This window comes from Sminthopsis crassicaudata, chromosome 1 (genome assembly GCF_048593235.1).
Source record: "Sminthopsis crassicaudata isolate SCR6 chromosome 1, ASM4859323v1, whole genome shotgun sequence".
Lineage (NCBI taxonomy): Eukaryota > Metazoa > Chordata > Mammalia > Dasyuromorphia > Dasyuridae > Sminthopsis > Sminthopsis crassicaudata.
In genome coordinates this window covers 41,135,726-41,154,714 of record NC_133617.1, presented here as the reverse complement: position 1 = coordinate 41,154,714, position 18,989 = coordinate 41,135,726, and the positions used below count along the sequence as shown (strand labels likewise).

The following is an 18,989-nucleotide window of genomic DNA, read 5'->3' as shown; positions in this document are numbered from 1 at the left end:
TGTGGTGCTGTGATAATGGAAAGCCAATAGACTCTTTCCCATCCCCTCTCCCTCCAAATCACCCTCAGGCTCCACACACAAAGGTCCCCATCCTCCCAATACTAATATGTGCTCTCCAGTATATGGAGGTACTTTGCATGTTTAACAGACAAATTCATTCTCATTTACTGTCTGAGAAACAGCTACATGGAATGTTCCTTCCAGCTGCTCCTCTCCGAGGGTGCTTCTCTCTACCTGGTATGTATTCCGTTCCTTGGGGGTGGCGGCTGTCTAGGAACAAGATATGGTTGAGAGCTTGATGTCAAATCAAAGCTCTCAGGCTTCTTGGTTGGATGGAGTTTCCAGCTTGGGGGTAAAAGATGCTGGTGCCATCTTGTCATCAGCATGTGGGGGTTCCCCGTTATGGTGTGGGGTACCATTCTGGAATGCTTCCCCTGTGGCAGGTGCCTTTTGCCAGTCAGAAATGGTACCCTGTAAAGCTTGTCCCAAACAACAGGTCACCTGGGACCTAGGTAGACTGAAATCCAAACCCCCATCCGGATTCCAAGCACACATGGTCCAGGGAAAAGCAGGACAGGCAATGTAACCCCTAAACACAATTCTGTCAGCATGGAAAACAAGGAGGCAGAACCTGTCTTAGGCTCTGAGCTTGGAACCATCCTTAGCTCTGATCCCCATAGAACCCAGAACCTCTCCCTCTTCCAGCCCCTCTCTCTAAGGTACCATTTTTGATTTTCTCTCTTTCTCTCTCTCTTTTTCTCTCTTTTTAATGGGCTGCTTTGGCTCCTTCCTCTTCAAGCATCAGTATGCCTGCTCTCTGTTTGTACTGTGACCTCCTGCCTTCTCTCCAACACTCTCAACATGTCTTTATTTTCAGAGAACCATCCAGAGCCTGCCATTCCCCCTCCACTGAGTAAGCCGCATGCCTTCCGTTTGTCATCATGTCTTAAACTAATTCTGTCTTTTATTTTTCTTTCCTTCCCTTTTTTGGCCTCATTTTCTGTTTTCTCTTTCACTTTTTCTTCTGCACCTATTCTTTTTTTGTTGTTTGTTTGGTTTAACATCCCATACTACTCAAGGAGTGCTGTGAAAATAGGACCATCACCGATGCAACTTTTTGGGAACAGCCCGAATTTCCCCAACAGACCCACCACAGTAAAAAACTTTTTAGTATCCCAGAAGTAGCCGAAGAAGATGGAGACTATTCTGAGCTGCTGCACAAACAAGGTTTAGGGTTGTCCTATAAGATGAAGGGCCCCCGACCCAGAGGACCTAGGTTCCCCAGGTGTTGTATTGAAGACAAGGTCCAACAGACCACCTGGTTCCCCAGCAAGCACAGGCTATCTGGGTTTGCCCACCACTCAGAGGACTCTGCCCCTGAAGAGAAGGGTTACAGATTTAGCCGGGCCCTCACCCGGAGCCCAGACAGTGGGCTTGACTGCGGGAGTGAGGAAGAGGAGTCTCGATTTAGCTTCCGAAATGTCCACGGTCATCCATCCCCTCACCCCGGTACCCCCTGCTGCCCTGGCCGCAGCCACTGTTCATGCCGGAGAAGTCCGAGGCCCCTCCTAGCCCGTAGGAAAACCCTGACCCGGCAGACCAGCATTGAGGAAGACTTTGGAGAGCAGTTTGTCCCCAGTGAGGTCACCAGGAACAATGAGACCACACCTGGCCCCGAGAGAACTAGCCCCAGGAAGAGTCACTACAGTGATCCCATGAAGCCAGAAGACCCTTGCTGTGGCTGGAAGGTCCAGATGAGTGACAGCAGGGCAGCTGTCCTGCTTACAAAATCAGCTCCCAGAGATGGAGAAGGTTCTTTGGTGTGTGAAGTAAAACCTCCCTTCTAACATCTGCTTGCCAATCCAATCTGTTTTCTTTCTTCTTTTGATTTCCTTAGTGTCCATCTTTGGGAACTTCCCCCACTGGCTCTCCTTTCATTCTTCATGCATTTTTTTTTTATTCCTCAGCCTCATCATTTCGCAGGCTTCTTACCATGCTCAAGACCTCCTTACTTTGCTTATAATGATGATTTTCCCACAGAACAAATTACAATAATGGCTGCTTTTATTAAAGGACAACTGAATCTAAATTTTAATTAAGGGTTAGCTGAACTAGAATTATTGGAAAGTTTGGCTTTCTTGGTGCTTTCCCCTCCCTCCTCAATACACCCCATTACCATTGTTATGACAGCTGCTGATAACAAGATCATTGTGGATTAAAGTATTTGGCTTTTATTCTTTGACTTTAAAACAAAATTGAAGGGAGGAATTCATATATGAGACTGCATTGCTTCTAGATTGCCTTACCCTTCCTGCCGTTCATATTCAAGGATGAATTTTCTATCCCTTGCCAGCCTATATTCAAAACTTAGGACAACTCTCTAACCTGTTCTCAGGAGTGGAATTACTAACATTTAAAGAATAAGTATTAATTAGTAATAATAATAATAACAACTCTCATTTGTATAGTGCCTTAAAACTTGCAAAGCACGTCACAGATATTATACCATTTGAGCCTTCTAATAATTCTGTGGAACATGGGTAAAACCTCCATATTGCTGATGAGGAAATTAAGACTTAGAAAAAGTGATTTCATAGAATTAGGAACTTGGAGGCCACTGAACCTAAACCCTTTATTTTATGCATAAGGAAAGAAAGGCACAGAGAGATTAAACAACATGACCAAGGTCACACAGTGAGTATCAGAGATGATATTTGACCTTTTCCAAGAACAAGTCCAGCATTGTATCCACCATACTGAGTCGATTCCCATACAGCTTTAATTTGTACCCTCTTTTCAGATCACCTCATACCTGTACCTTGGAATGGAATTGCAGATGAAGCTTTGAGCTGGTTAGCCTTTACCTTCCCCCAACCTCATTCATCCACCCCTTCTAACCCCACTCCCAAGTCTGAGTTGGAGCAATCCTTTATGTTTCTGCAAGTAGGCACTAAATAAGAGACCATGACCAAGCAAGGATTTCACCAGCAGGAAGTCTTAAGGTTTTAACCTCTCTGTACTCAGGATTCGTTGCCCAAAGCTTAGGAAGTATAAGGCTGAATATACTTTCCCTTTGTTCATCATAAGCTCTTTTATTCAAATTAGTATCATGAAATATCAGGAAATTTTTTTTCTTCTTCCTTGGAATAATTTCAGCTTTTCATCTAGATGAGCAGTGAACTGACCCAAGGAGGTTCCCTTAGTTCACCATAAATCACTGAGGTTTGTTTCAGAGCAATGCACAGAACAAGCTAGGTGCAGGCAATCTGAACTTGCAGAAGAAATTCCAGTCCAGAATTTTTTATCACCCTCACATACACAATTACATCCAAGGAATCCATTTGGAAAATTATGAATTTTTAAGACTATAGAAAGTGAGGTGTGGAAAGAGCCCTACAGATTAATGGATCATTGGGTCATAGAACTACAAATAGAAGACATTGTAAAGATCATAGTCCCCTACTCTTTATTTAAAAAAAAGGAAATTGAGAACTTTTGAGAAAGGGAGGAACTTGTTATAATGTTAATGGCAGAGATGGGACTGGAACCTGGGTCTCCTACTTTCTAGTTCAGGGTTCTCTCCATTCTCTCCATTATCCCACACTGCTTAGATAGAAAGAGATGAGTCCTATTGAAATGTATCCCTTGGCTATGTACAGTAACATCTCATATGGCACCTTAGCATTCAAACTCTAGAGGGAAGACCTTCATTGTCTTTAAAGGAATGATAAATTATATCTTATTCTGCCAGAATATAAGCCTTTGCAACTTTTGTTCAAATTCTTTATGGACAGCAACAGCAGACCCAAAACATGGCACTCAAGTGAATCATTTTGTGCGACATATCCAAACATGACTTGATTGGAGACTGATGCTGGTCTGCTTTTCTTCCAGGTGCTTCAGCTAACCTTTCAGTTAAAAGCTAAGTTTAGTTGCCTTTAGAGCTTCTGCTCCCCAACCGAAATGACCTTTGCAAATGTCCTAGAGCTAGCGATGGTGAAACTTGTGACTCTGTTGTGTTGTTTTGTCTTCAGCTTTTAGGGAATCCAGTGTCTGCAGGACGGACTGATAGGGTGGATCACCCAGGTCGAAGGTTATCACATGGCAGTGCTGGACCTCAGAGGCCCCGGCCAATGATGGTCCCTTCCATTGGTCAGTTGGCCTGATTGGTACATTTCTGTTCCTTACAAGTACAGAGTGAATTCTCAGTCCTTAATGTATTGCATATGTGTGTTTGTGTTTATATATTTGTGTTTACATATATTTATTAATATGAAAGCATAATATTAAAAGATAAAATACAAAAAAACCCTCAATAATCCATAGAAATATAAGATAGGAAGAGTAATCCAGTTCAATCTAACAAGTATAATTTAAGTTCCAACTATGTGCCAAGAATAAAGCTGGGCAATGGAGATATGAAGACAAAAATAGTCCTCTCCCCAAGGAGTTAGCATTCTGAGAGAATGCAACATGGAAACAGAGAAATATAAGGATAAACATAATAACTTGAAGGGGAAGAGGGCATTGATGGCCAAAGGAACCAGGATAGACTTCCTATGGGAAGTCATCCTCTTGCTCTAGCCTTTAATTCAATATCCAATTGTTATTGTTATTTTAAACAGAGCTGCTGTTTAGCACCCATATGTAAACAGTCTAGGATGGCTTATCCTAGGATAGGCACTGCTAAGAAATTGATAGTAAGAGGAAAGAAAATCAAAAGATTATGCAATCACAAAATGGTTCATCAATCCTTGGATCACTGATAGTTAATATTAAATTGGGGAGAGGGTGCATTTGATCAAGTGAAACCAGACACATGGTATAGTTGAGAAGTAAAAGCAATGACTGGGAGAAGACTATATATTATTTGACAAAATTTAGAACCGAGATGAAGAGAAAAACTTTCTAAGATATAGATACAGGAATCTGAAATTAGTGTTTCCCTCCATTCACTCGCCTAGTCATCCTTTCATTTGTTGATCATCATTCAACCTTCAGTTTCCATTCTCTGAACTACTTTTTGGAATTTAGCAAGTTGAGTCCAAATTGTCCTTTCATTTGTTCCACTGGATCCATTGGATTAAAAGGCCCTTATGGGCATATGTCAGAGGACACATTGGAGCAGTTTCACTCTTCTATTGTTGGGGTGAATCAGGATCAGATAGAGATTTGTTCTAGCCAAAAAAAAAAAAAAAAAAAAAAAGGAGGGAGGAAAAAAATAAAGTAAAATAAAGAAACAACAAACAAAAGAAGGAAAGAAAAAAAGAAATTCCAAAAAGTATTATGCATAAGATAATGGAAATCAGTTATTGAGCAAAGTTGTATTTTTTAAAGCATGCACAAAGACACACTTGTGCATGCACATATACACATGCACAGACACACACACACTTACACACACACTTAAGTGAAGAACCTCTCTTACACACAAAGAAACTGAAATCATAGCAGCATTGTAAATAGACTACAAAATTTAAAAAGAAAGAAAAGAATCATCAACAAATATCCTATTTCTCTAGCAAAGAGTTCAGAAAAAATGACACCATTTGAGCATCTGATGATGGGCCACTAATAATATTCTATCCTAAATGCTAATGGAGCAATGAGTTCCTTTTCCAGGTTTTCCTGTCACCTGTGCAATTATAAAATTCTCCCAGTTATTCTGAGACAGTTCAATATAACTGAGCTCAGTTGCCTCATTCTAATTTTTGAGATTTCTGTCAGCATAATTCTGATGGAATATTGCAGGATTTTTAAAGCATGGCAGTGTTTTAAAGTGATATGAAAAGTCCCAGACAGTCTTTGCCCTTCAAAACATATTTAGCAATCACAAACATTGAAAATTAACTTGAACAAATAAAAAGAACTTGTTCCATTATAGTTTATAAAGTATTCATAATCTCAACAAGCTCCATTTGCAAAATCTACATTCATTCTGTATGGAAATTCCTCCATGATGGTTACAAATTTTGATTTGCTTTTGAGAGAGATCAGATTTGGTGTCTTTACTCTAGGGGTTATCTTCCTTCTATTATTGAAGAAGGCAGGAAAAAAAACAAGAGAGAGTGGGGAGAAAAAAGGAAGGAAAGAAAGAAGAAAATAAGGAAATCAGGCAAGAAGTAAAAGAGAGGAAAAATGAAGAAAGGGAATAAAGTAAGGAAAGAAAAAGCCAGAAAGAAGAATAGGAACAGAGAAAAAAAGAACAAAAGAAATTGAAGGGAAAAGAAAAAGTTTTAAAAAGGAAAGGAAAGCAAAAATGAAAGAAAGAAAAGAGGAGGGAAAGAAGGAAAAAATTGAAAAGGAAGGAAGAATGAAGGGAGAGAAAGGGAGACAACTATCCAGATAATCTGATTGGTGAGTTAATCTATTCATTTGATCAGCTGACCAAGCATTTATTGAGTACCAGGTATGTTCTAGGCACTTCTGCTTAGAATAGAAAGATAAAAAATAACATAGTATCTTCCCTCAGGGAGTCTATATTCTCTTGGGAGAGACATTGTCTGCATAAATAAATGAGAAATCTCAGAAGAATTAAGCTATTAAAGCTTAAGATTGTACTAAAACTTTTGGAACATCCTATATATTAAAGATATGTAAAAAAATAAATATCAGTTAATTTTGGCAGAAAGTCACCAGCAACCATGGGGTTCTGAAAAACTTTCATGCAAAAAGCAACACAAACTGAACTTGGAAAGAAACTGAGGATTCTCCTTGGTGAAAGTGAGAAGGCCTTCTGTGAACGGGGCATAACAAGGAAAAGCTCAAAGATGGGGAAAGGAGTGCCATGTGTGAAAAACACCATGAAGGCCAGTTTGTCTAAACCATTGAGTACATTAAAGGGAATAATAATAAGACTCAAAAAGTAAAATAAAGCAAACTTTTAAAGGGTGTTAAATGCTTGACAGAAGAGTTTGTATTTGTAAAGAACATAGGGAACCACTGAAATTAAAAGAGGCTAATATGGTCAGACACATGCTTTAGAACTCTTGGGAAGCAGTATGGATGATGAATCAGTTAGGGGAGTGATGAAATAAAGCAATTAGGAGGCTGTTTTAATCATATACTCAAGTGAGAAGTGATTAAGATGGTGACTATGAGTAGAGAAGGGGAGAGATGTGAGCAGTATTGCAGAGGTAAATTCAATAACAGATAGCAATTGATTCAATGTGTTGGGGGTAAGGGCAAGTGAGGATTAAAAGATGACTCCTTGATTGCAAACCTAGGCAATGGAAAGGATGGTAGTATTCTTACAAGTAATAGGGAAGTTTAGGAAAAAGATGGGTTTGGAAGAAAAAATAATGAGTTTACTTTAAACATCGGATGAGAGATGCCTATGGAAATTCAATAGAAAATTTCAATTGGTAATGAAGTTTTGGAGCTTGGGAAAAAATAACTGGGGCTAGATATGTAGATCTTGCCATCACCTGCAAATAGATTATAATTAAATTAAACCCATGGTTGATGAGGAGGTTAAGAATAAGAGAGTAAGACAGAATGTAGAAAAGAAAAGGAAGGAAGCCTGAACAGAGACATAAGACAACAGATTATTAGATTGTTAGTAGTAGATGGTGACCCAGCAATGAAGAAATAGAAGGAACCTGAGACAGGTAGCAGGAGACCCAAGAGGGAGCAGTCATGAAAAACCAGAGAGGGGAGAGTATTTAGGAATGGTCAGCAGTGTCAAACACTTCTGAGACACGTCAAGAAAGAGGACAGAAAATGGCATCAGAATGGGCAATTAAAAGAATATTGATAACTTTAGAGAGATCATTTTCAGTAAAACGAGGAAGTCAGAAACTAAACTACAAAGGATTTAGAAGTAATTACAAAGAAATGGAAGCAAAGAAGGTAGAAAGTTTCATATTGGAAACTGGCTAAGAAAAAGAGAGATTTAAGATGATAACGTGAGGAGATCTCAGAGTCAAATGAGGATTGATCCTATCACATCAAGTCAATTTAAGGCAACAACAATATGCTTAGGGCTGAAAATACAAAGAAAAGCAAAATACAGTCTCTCCTCTCAAGGGCTTACAGGCTAATGGGAGAAATAATGTGCAAACAACTATGTACAGGAAGATACTTATTATTTAGTTGTTTTTCAGCTGTGTCCAACTTTTAATGATGCCATTTGGGGTATTCTTGGCAAAAAATACTGCCATTTTTTTGCCCACCTCATTTTTACAGATGGGGAAATCGAAGCAAGCAGGGTTAAGTGACTTGCCCACAGTCACACAACAAGTATGTGTCTGAGATCAGATTGAACTCAAGAAGATGAGTCTTCCTGACTCCAGGCTCAGCATTCTATCCACTGGGCTATACTGGGCTACCCACAAACAAAAAACATAGAGGATACATTGAGGATAATCTTAGAGAAAAGGCATTAACGTGAAAAACTACTTGCAGAAAATAAGATTTTTACTGAGAACTGAAGGAAGATAGAGTAGCCAGAGATGAGGAGAAAGAGCAATTCAAACACAGGAGACAAACAGCAAAAATGCAAAATTGGGAGACAGAATATATTGCTAAAGGGACAGGAAGGAGGCCAGTGTCATTGAATCACAGAGTATATGGAGAAGAGGAAGGAGCAAAAAGATAGGAAAGATAGGAAACGGATTATTTGGGCTTTAAAGTCAAATACCAGATTTTATATTTAATACTGGAAATGATAGAAGTTACCAAAGTGTATTGAATAGAGGCTAGGGTTGACTTCAGGATAACAGGAATAACAAAAAAGTCAGTTTTCCTGACTTCTGTGATTTAAGAAATCCAATTTGACAGGAAAGTGGAGGGTATCTAGAATGGAAAGACACTTGAGGCAGGTAAACCAGTGAGTAGATTGTAGAAAGAGTACAGACTAGGGGTAAAGAGGCCTTAAACCAAGGAAATAGCAGAGTTGGAAGAGGGAAGGAATTATATACAAAATATGTAGTGAAGATAAAATCAAAAGGACTTGGTAACTATAAGGGACTCCTTTTATTTCTTCTTGAGAATCTCTATGGAATTTGTTTTTTGAGTTTCACTTCAGTCAAGATGTTAGGAGGAGGGTAAAATGATATCTTGTTCCCATGAATTATTGCTAGCTGAGTCACTACAGTAGTCCATGTTGTCTTTATGGATATAGTGGGAATAAATTCTAGTGACCTGAGACTAAGAATGTAAAATCTGCTGAACTAAAATTTCCAGAATTTAGAGTCATAAAGTCAATGAACTATAGAACCAGGAGGGATCTTAAAGTTCTTTATTTTAGAGAGAAGGAAATTGAATCCCACAGATTGAGGGACTGGGTTTTACCCAAGATCCCAAAGTGAATCAGGGCAGAACCTAGTTCTCTAATAACGCTTCAATTCCAAAGCCAAAAATCCAATGAAGTTCCATTGATTTAATGTGAATCCATCTGCATATCTATCCAAGTCAAGTGGGTCCTGCCCAGAAGCTACTTGACGGGGATTGGAAAAGCCAAGAAGTTTCTCTTTGACCACCAAGAAAGACAGGAAAGGAAGATATTGGAGAAAGATCACTGGATTTTAAATCAGAGGGCCTGGGTTTGAATAACGGTTCCATTTTTTTACTTACTTGTGTCATGTCAGGAATGTCTCCTAATCTTTCCCTTCCCCCCGGCCTCAGTTTTCTCATCTGTAAAATGAGGCAGTTGAAGTAAATGACTTCAAAATTTCCTTTTAGCTCTAAGTATATGAACCAGTTAGATCCACAACTATCAAATGAGTGTGTGGAGTGTGTGCCTTGTAAATGTAAGCAACCATGATTATTTAAATAGTTCAAAGCTGGACACATATCTTTATTTACTAGACTTTTTGATAAATTCTAGAAAAATAGAGTAAGCCATACCAAAAGTTTTCTAGCAATCCATTTTGTAAACTATCTCTTAATATAGCCACTGAACTAGGTCCCAAAACGTACCTCAAGAATGCACCTTAGGAGTTGGGAGGAGTCATATTCTTGAGTTGCAATAATTTGATAACAGACCAAGAATTGAGGAAGAAGGGAATGATTCCTATATAGAAGACATTATTTCAGAATGATCAGTAGCTAGAGTGTTTAGAGAGACCACTGAGTCTGGAGTTTAAAAAAATTGGTTTTAGATCCCAATTTTGATGCCCATTCCCTGTGTGATCATGGGAAAAATCAGTAAGTTTTCATTGGCTTCTACTTCCTCCTCATTAAAATGAGGGAAATTTTATGATCATTTGGGGGCATTTTCAAACAGAACACAAGTAAATGTTCCCATTTTATCTCTTGAACGGGAGAAAGGCAAAGTACACAAGAAAATTATTAGATTATAACAGGTAAATGATGTTGTTAAATCGTTGCAGTCAGGTCCAATTCTTCATAACTCCATTTGGGGTTTTCTTGACAAAGATACTGGAATGGTTTGCCATTTCCTCCTCAACCCATTTTATAGATGAGGAAAACTGAGATAAACAAGGCTAAGGGACTTGCCTAGGCTCACCTAGCCAATAAGTGTCAGAGGTCAGATTTGACTCCTGATTTCAGGGCCGGCTCTATCCACTGCACCACCCAGCTGCCCTTCCTTTTACCTCTCTTATTGTGATCTTCAACCAACTTTCTAGGGCTTTAGGTTATAGAAAGGCCGAAGGGGACTATTAGAGAGAACTCATAATGATGAAAACTCTTTGGAGATGGAAGAGATCAACTAGTCCAACACTTTCATTTTACAGATTAGTAAACTGAAATCCAGCTAGTCTCTTGCAAGAGAAGTAGGTAACATAACCTATATTCAAACCCAAGGCCTCTGATTCCCAGTCTAATATTCTTTCCATTTCAATTTAAAGTAACTAAAATTCTATAACCATGAAAAAAAATCAACACCAAGAGATTCTGTCAGTATCAAAGGTTTTCCAGCCATAGTGTTGAGAGATAATTAATTAATAATCTAATTAATTAATTATGTTAGTAATTTTTCTTAATCCTCAGCTCTTTAAAATTAATTTAGATTTTATTTATCAGAATAAAGGGCTCATCACATTAGTCCAATTTTTCATCAAAATTCAGGGTAAGAATCTGCTTCAAAAATCCACTTTCTCCCCTCCCCTCCCACTACACACGCCATTACCTCACTTATAACTTGTCCCTGGATGAAATCAGTGAAGGCTGGCCTTTTAAAAAAGGAGACCTTCATCTCCATGGTCCTCCCGTGCCAGAGGAGGCTTTGTTTAATAGACCGTTCCCTTTTTCTCCATAGAAATTACAATGGACAGTAACAGTGAAGGCGGTCGGTCTCGGTCAGGTAGTGAGGGTAATATTCCCTCTGTAAAAGAAGAAGCTTATTGTCGCGGCATGGGTGGACACAGAATACGGCCTCCGCATCGTGCCATGGCCCCTGACCTTAGACACGGTATGCCAGAACTTCTTCCTCCTTTATCACAAAGACGCATCTTCCAACTGCGTGTTAATCAAACTCCGTGTCTGTGACAAGCTTGTATGTCAGGGCCTGACAGGAGGTCAATGGGGTATCATTGCAGGTAAGTTCCTGGGCCTCAGTCCAGCCTAATCCCTAAGAGAAAATGGATAAAAAAAAAAGCCTCCAACTGCTTACTCCAGAAAATTTTTTCATAATGATTTTTTAAAGCTGCAAACACTTCATTGCATGAATCTCTGTAAAGTTATCCAGTCTCTTTCCATAGCTGTTTGACACTCATAAACACAGGGCAGAGTACCTCCCAAACATAGTTCATTGCTTGACATGTACTAAATGTCAAATGTGCTAAATAAATGTTTATCAGTGGACATAATGTGGATTTCTTTAGTGGAATAGTGACATCTCAGCAAGAAACTAAAATAAACAGAAGCAGTGATAAGCCCACCTTTTGCCCAGCCCTGAACTTCCCCATCCAGGAGACTCACACCTTACATAATTACTCATCAACTAAACAAAATCAGTCAATCAGTAAGTATTTATTAGCTGGCTTTTTATGTCAGGAACTATGCTGGGTGCTGGGGATGTAGAGTCAAAAGTTAAAAATAACAATCAAAAAACAAAACATTCTCTTAAATCTCAAAAGTTAACCACTTTACAGACATGCAGTGTAACATCCAGGGAAAACAAACATTAAGTTACTAAATTTGAGTCGTTATACCAGAAGATTCCCAGCCTTCATTAAATAACAGGCCAGCACTCAAAAAAATAATGTTTAAAAGTCCTGTTTCTTAGCAGGGAATAGTAATCAAGCAAATGATCAAAATTTTATGATTTGTCTGAAAAAAATTACATGGACCCAAATGGCCAAGATAGTTGAATCCCCCCTGCATTCAGAGTACACAAATTTATTGAGATTTTTTTTTCATTTAATGAATTTGGTGATTGTTCCTTAGTATCAATCATTATAATATTCAGCATCTATGTAGCCCCTGAAGACAACCACAGAGGCAGACAGGAATACAGAATAAGCTACAGAAGAAGTACTTGCTGGAGTAGGGAAGTCAGGCTCCAGGAGAGATTTCATGGGAGAAGTGACTCTTAAAAGTTGTCTGGAAAGGGGATGAACATTCAGGTCCTTGCAAGAAGATTGTTGCCTTTAGGAGAAAAAATCCAAGTACTGTGGGTGCTGTGCTTATTTACTCACTTCTCTTACACGTCTTTGTCTTCTCTTCCCCCTTCTGTGTGTATATGTGCATGTGTGTGCTGATACTAAACTGGACTGTCCTTCCAACCTCCTCACTCCTGAATTTTCCCATTTGCCTCCCCCTCACTGCTGTGAACCTTAGGACAAAAAGAATATTTAACATACATCAATCATCTCCCATCTACCCACTACTGTATATGTGTAGCTGTATAGTTATACATATAATGCCATTCAGTATATATGTATCTATATGCATTCATGTGTATATGTTATTTCAGTTTTCCAGCCAAAAACCAAATAGGTAATTAGTAAGAAGAAAAATTCAAATTGGTATTTGCTCAAACAGTTGAAACACTGATTAAGATGACAAATAGTCATGAGAAATTGCCATTTATTTACAGGACAAATAATATTATGTACTGGTTCAGTAATAATGGATTAACACTTGTTTAATCACATGTGATGTAATGAAGAGAGCTGACATCATTGAATGAATTTGGTAATTGTCCTTGTGGTATCAATCATCAATATATAGAAGACTTGGATTCATGTCTTGCTTCTTACATATGCTGGCTTTGAGCAAGACAGAAAGTTACAGAGAAGATACTTTCTGTATGAATTGGGGTAAGGGGTTCCCAATACCACTGAAATCACTGGTCCAGTCCTCATTGCTATCTATTTATCTTGACTAGTTAAAACATGAATATTCATTATCATATACTCTAATGGTTTTATGGTCTCATCATTGTGGATACTGTCCCTCTGATCATGTAAATTAAAATCCATCCAATACCTGCCTGTCCTGGGTGACTCTCACTCATATACTCCCATAAATACATTAAAACAAATATGGCGCTAAGGGAAAATGTTGGTTACCCAACTAAAACACTGACTATGCTGTGATTTTGACTTTTATATTACAAAAGACAAGACCCTCAGCTTGGAAAATGGATTTCTTCTGTCCAGGGTTTCTGATCCAAAAGGATCCACCCAAAGAGATAAACAACTGCCTCTTCCTCCTATGGCATGTCAGCTAACACTAGACAGAAGAATGATGATAATTTTACATTTTATTTTTCTGCCTACTCCAATGAATGTCTTCTCATTCAATGTGTTTTTTAAAAATATTCTTAACTAAGTTAATTTTTATATGTAAAAAAGGCAAACGAGAGAGTATCCAACAAGGTTTCTAGCTTGAATTTGATTTGAAATAGTATTTCCTATCAAAGCAGAGATGAATTTCTCAATTCAGCCAAGGAAAGGAATTGATAAGAACCACCAAGTTCTATGTTTCTTTATATTATGCTTCTAGATGGGTACTGCAGCCGGGATCGATTGTCTCCAGACCTGTATGAGGAGTCTGAAACGGATCCCGGTGCTGAGGACCTTTCGGTTCGAATATTTGTGGCTCTCTTTGACTATGATCCACATACGATGTCTCCCAATCCTGATGGGGCAGAAGAAGAGTTACCATTTAAGGAAGGACAGATTATTAAGGTACAAGAAGATGGAATACCATCACCACCACTCCCTTTTCTCTGTCCCATTATTTCCATGCCTACTGAAATTTTCCTTTATCCTCCATGGGAAAAGTGGTCAGTCTATTTTTTCAAAAGAACCTTTCCTTGATAACTGTAACATTAACTGAACCTAATGATTAATCAGCTCCCAATTTCAGATACATTTGATAGATTAAATGAATGATTCACAGTGCTTTTAGCAAAGCATTGAGTTTGCATAAAATTTAAAGATTGCCATTATTTGTATTTTTCAAAATTCATTTTGAGAATTTTCATGATGAAAGAATTAATCACTCAGTGATAATCTGCTGTTTATCTTCATACTTCTTGGGGAACAGAAGTAATTTGTTTCCAGGACATATTCTTAATTTATTCAGCTTAAAAGGACCTGCTAGCTTCAGGGTTCTTAGTCTTTTTTCACACTATAGCCCCTTTTGGTTATCTGGGAAAGGCTCTGGATCCTTTCAAAGAATTATTTTTAATTGTATAAAATAAAATATGTAGGATTATAAGAAATATCAGAAATATAATTATCAAAATATATTTTTAAAGTTCACAAGAAAAACTCCTCCCATGAAGAACTTGCAATCCAAGCCATTTAATATTAAGTGCTTGCTATGAGCAAGGCAAGAAGTAGCTAAGTGGATAAAGACTCAGCCTCAGAATCAGGAATACCTAACATCAAATCCAGCTTTTGGCAAACACTAGCTATATTATCGTGGGCAAATCATTAAGCTCTCAGTAGTGTAGACAATCTTCTAAAATCCATAAATTGAGAGAAGGTGATGAAGCTTGCCTTGGCAGAGGGAATTTTGTCATATGGGATTTCCCAATACCAATGAAATAAGAGGTCCAGTCTCCACTCTTAAGAATGAATGAGGAGGCAGCTGGGTGCTATATTGGATAGAGTACCACCCTGAAGTCAGGAGGACCTGAGTTCAAATCTGGCCTCAGACACTTAACCCTTCCTGGCTGTGTGACTCTGGGCAAATCACTTAATTTGCTTCAATTGCTTCAGCAAAAAAATAAAAAAATAAAAAAAAAATTTAAAAAATAATGAAATGAGATGTTATTAAATATTTACTATAAAAAGCACTGTTCTAAACCCCAAGAATAAAATTACAAAAATAATGCCATTCTTGTTTTTAAGAAGAGGGAGACAATCTACTAGGAGAATAATATCCACAGAAGAGATCTATCCCACTATTTATATATTTTAACAACTTAAAATATTAGTGATCTCATCAATGTCCATTATCTCTATATAAGAATAAAATACTATGTGAGGTACTAGGGATACAAAGACAAAATTTTTTTTTAAATACCTGCTCTTGAGAGTGTCTCTGGTTAACACCATGACTCTTGAACCCTATTCAGGTTTATGGAGACAAAGATGCTGATGGCTTCTACCGTGGTGAAACCTGTGCCCGACTCGGCCTTATACCTTGTAACATGGTCTCAGAAATCCAAGCTGATGATGAAGAAATGATGGACCAGCTCCTTAAGCAAGGCTTTCTCCCCCTGAATACCCCCGTGGAAAAAATAGGTAAGGGGCAATCCAAAACCCAGGGATTGAAGGCTGTTGTCTGGGCTGTTCCAGCTTTTGCCCTTCCAATTTTATAGCTGAATCCCAGGCCAATGGCCAGCACAACGGAGACCCTGTTCTGTATCCTTTAATTGTTGCAAATTCTTTGGAAAATGGGAACATCAAGCCTCTTTGGGCAAGGTCAACTTGACAGGGCAAAACTTTGGTGTTCTTACTGGATATTTTAAGGACAAAAAGAATCCTGAACACAGAAGAACACTCTGCTTGATAGAATTCAATGCTGTAGTATCACTTGGCTAGAAAGAATAACATAACTACTTTGTTATTGTGTGTATATGTGTTTTACTTTTAAATATCTTAGCTATTACAAATGGAAAAGGATGATGGAAAAGGGTTATTTCATCCTTCAAATTATCACTACTTATTCAAAAGGTTTAAAGGGTTGATTTTTGTTTTGGGGGGCTTTAGGGGGTTTTTGGCTCCTTTTTTACATAAAACTAACATTTTATTTGTAGTAGGTACTTTGACATTCACTCATTTATCTTAACCTAATCACCTCAAACCAGTGATCATAACCAGTGGTTAAGCATTGGTGGAAACCATTTTCAGCAAGTTTTCAACAGAATTATTTTACATCTCTTATTCACTTTTTTTAAACAATAGGGAAAATCTACCTACCCTCATATACACACACACACACACACACACACACACACCCCCAAAAAAAAATGCCTCTCCTTTCAAAACAGCTTCAAAAATGGAGATAAAAAAGCCAGTTTTGCATTGTTTGGATCTAATATTTTAATCTTTTAAAAATGGGGTATAGCATTTTAATTTAGAATTCCCTTCTCTATAAATTCTCAAGTCCAAAGAATATATACTATTCCAAGAGATACCCTATCTTTTTTTAGGATTGTTTCTCAATAGCCATATTATTTCAAATTGAAACCCATACCCAGTATCCAAAGTTTAAATGTGAATATATTTTGCATAATTCTTTTCACTCCCCTTACCTTCACATTAAGTCCCTGAGAATGGAGGTCTTTGAATAGCTTCATATCTTCTCCTTTTTTTTATTTATATGCATCCCTTTCCTGAAGTCACCTGTGATCGTTTCAAAGAGAGCGCTCTCTCTGTACATCGCAAATCCCGAAAGTCTAAAAGAGGTCTGTGCTAAGAAACAGTAACTTGATTTATGTGATCAACTAGGTGAAATGTTTTGAGCTGTCCAGGTTGACTTTTTAATACTTTTTCTTTTTCTTTTTTCTTTTTTTTTCTTTCTTGTTGTTTTTCTTTTTTTGTTTTTAGTAGAGGGACCATTAACATCCAGGTTTAGGTATCTACTTGCCTCACTAACTCCTTAAGAATTGGGCTATGGTGATTGTTCTGTCCAAGAAGAGGGGGATGGTCCTAATCTTTCCTTCCACCATTTGTTTGGAACTTTCCTCTGATCTGTACATATGCTCCTTTTATTCTCTCTTTCCCCTGTTCCTCTGTTTTAATTCTTCTTGCACTTTTCTTTTCACCTTTCAGTACCACTATAAATGTTAGATCTGCCCAACTTTCCCTTAGGAAATTTAGCTTCCCCAAATTAGTTGCCAAGTCAGTGGAAAAAAGATTATATAGATATGTACATACACACTTCCTTCTTTTGCCCAGAGTAAAATCTCTCTCACTATACCTCCCTCTCTCAGACACCCTCCTTCCACTGCTAATCCCTAGCTATCAGCTGGAGCTTTAGTCCTCAGATTATTCCCAAGTTCAGGGTCTTAAGTGACAAGAAACAATGTTCTTCATCTGGCCAGCCCACAGTGTTTGTTGTAAGCAAAACTAACCAGCATGTTTCTCCTGTATCACCTCATCCACACTTCAAAAACATCCATGTCTCTCTCATTGTCTTAAAACGAAGCATTTCTCAAATTTTCTTGTAATCATGTCTCTTCTTTTTCATATCACATCCAACTTCTGGGGGAAAAACAACCAAACCTGTAAGCTTTGGGCTTGCTTTGCTCTCCTAATTTTAAAAGAAACATAAATTGCAACTCTTTGGAAAGTTAAATGCGGTCACTCAAGAAAGCAACATGACCAACTCTCATTGCTTTTTAAACCATTTGCCTTGGACACTTTTTCATTTGTTTGATACTACTGGGGAAAATAATCACAATGTGTAGAAGTTTAAAAATCATATTGGGAGAGAAGAGATGACCTTGACTCTATTTAGAAGTATGGAAGAAATACCAACTTTCTTCTAAGAGAAGATGCCATTCATAGAGCTAATTTAGCCACTGAAATGTTACAGGATGATTCTTAGTATAACTTTAGTATTGGACTCTATCATTTAAGTTGGCTGGATGGCGATAAATGTTTCAGTCATAATAAGTCACAAAGACCATTTATTAAGGCATTGAAAGGCTGGGATCTACATGTATAGGTGGAACAAAGTCACATCCAACACCATCCCAAGGAATAAGCAAATTCTAGATAGATAACATGATAGATAAGAAGATAGATAGACAAATAGATAGATAGATAAATAGATAGATAGATAGATAGATAGATAGATAGATAGATAGATAGATAGATAGATAGATAACAAAAGATAGGTAGATAGATAGTTACATACATAGATCTTTTAGACGAGATTCTCAACCATTCTTCTATCATGGACTCCTTAGGGGGGTCTTGTAAAGCTTATGGATCCCTTCTCAGAACAATGTTTTTAAACAAATAAAATAAAATTCACAAGATTACAGAACTGAAATAAATCAAAATAAAGATTTTTCCCATTCAAATTCGTGGACCTTTAAAATCTATCCCTGTAGTCCAGCTTAAGAACATGTGCATTAGACCAATCATTTCCAGGGATCATGTATTCCTTCCTCCATATATATAATATTTTTGTATGATCTGTATTATTTGAGCTCTGCATTTATGGTACGAGAAAAGGAACTCCCTTCTCATATTTTCTAATATATCTAGAGGATTCATTTTAATTCAATTAAAGTGCTTATTCTATGTCAGACTTTGTACTAATCACTGGTTATATAGAGGAAAAAAAAAACAGAATTATACTTGCTCCTAGGAAACTTATACTTTTCTAGGGGAAGGGAAGGAGAAAGACTCCTCCAATTATATCAGATAGAACCTGGGGCATGTAGTTATTTATGGGAAAAGTTTTCTTATATGATTCCAATGTCAGTAGAACAAAACCTTGCCAGGTAGATGACAGTTCCCTGCTTTATTCAGGAGTTTGCTCTCCCCCTCCCTAAATTTTAAGTAATTTAACCAATGAATTGGAGGAAAGGAAACAATTGAATG

At 37.7% G+C, this 18,989-nt stretch overlaps 1 protein-coding gene and 1 long non-coding RNA gene across 10 annotated transcripts in view; one reads left to right on the top strand and one right to left on the bottom strand.

Annotated features, from left to right (window-relative positions):
- RIMBP2 (RIMS binding protein 2) overlaps positions 1–18,989 on the top strand; it is a 427,034-nt gene that overhangs the window by 398,158 nt on the left and 9,887 nt on the right. For 4 of the 9 annotated variants that reach the window (XM_074299584.1, XM_074299594.1, XM_074299646.1 and 1 more), the window contains 5 exons: positions 4,035–4,152; positions 11,225–11,377; positions 13,918–14,102; positions 15,503–15,671; positions 16,772–16,837. In XM_074299584.1, the coding sequence (XP_074155685.1) occupies positions 4,035–4,152; positions 11,225–11,377; positions 13,918–14,102; positions 15,503–15,671; positions 16,772–16,837 (691 nt within the window). Of the gene's footprint in view, positions 1–1,079; positions 1,821–4,034; positions 4,153–11,224; positions 11,378–13,917; positions 14,103–15,502; positions 15,672–16,771; positions 16,838–18,989 lie in introns of all 9 variants that reach the window. The other 5 variants (XM_074299627.1, XM_074299636.1, XM_074299613.1 and 2 more) reach the window with 4 other exon arrangements.
- On the bottom strand, positions 11,919–15,717 carry LOC141560854 (uncharacterized). Its single transcript, XR_012487838.1, has 2 exons — positions 15,451–15,717; positions 11,919–12,555 (listed from the first exon to the last, which is right to left on the bottom strand). It is a non-coding gene; the product is annotated as an uncharacterized LOC141560854 (long non-coding RNA).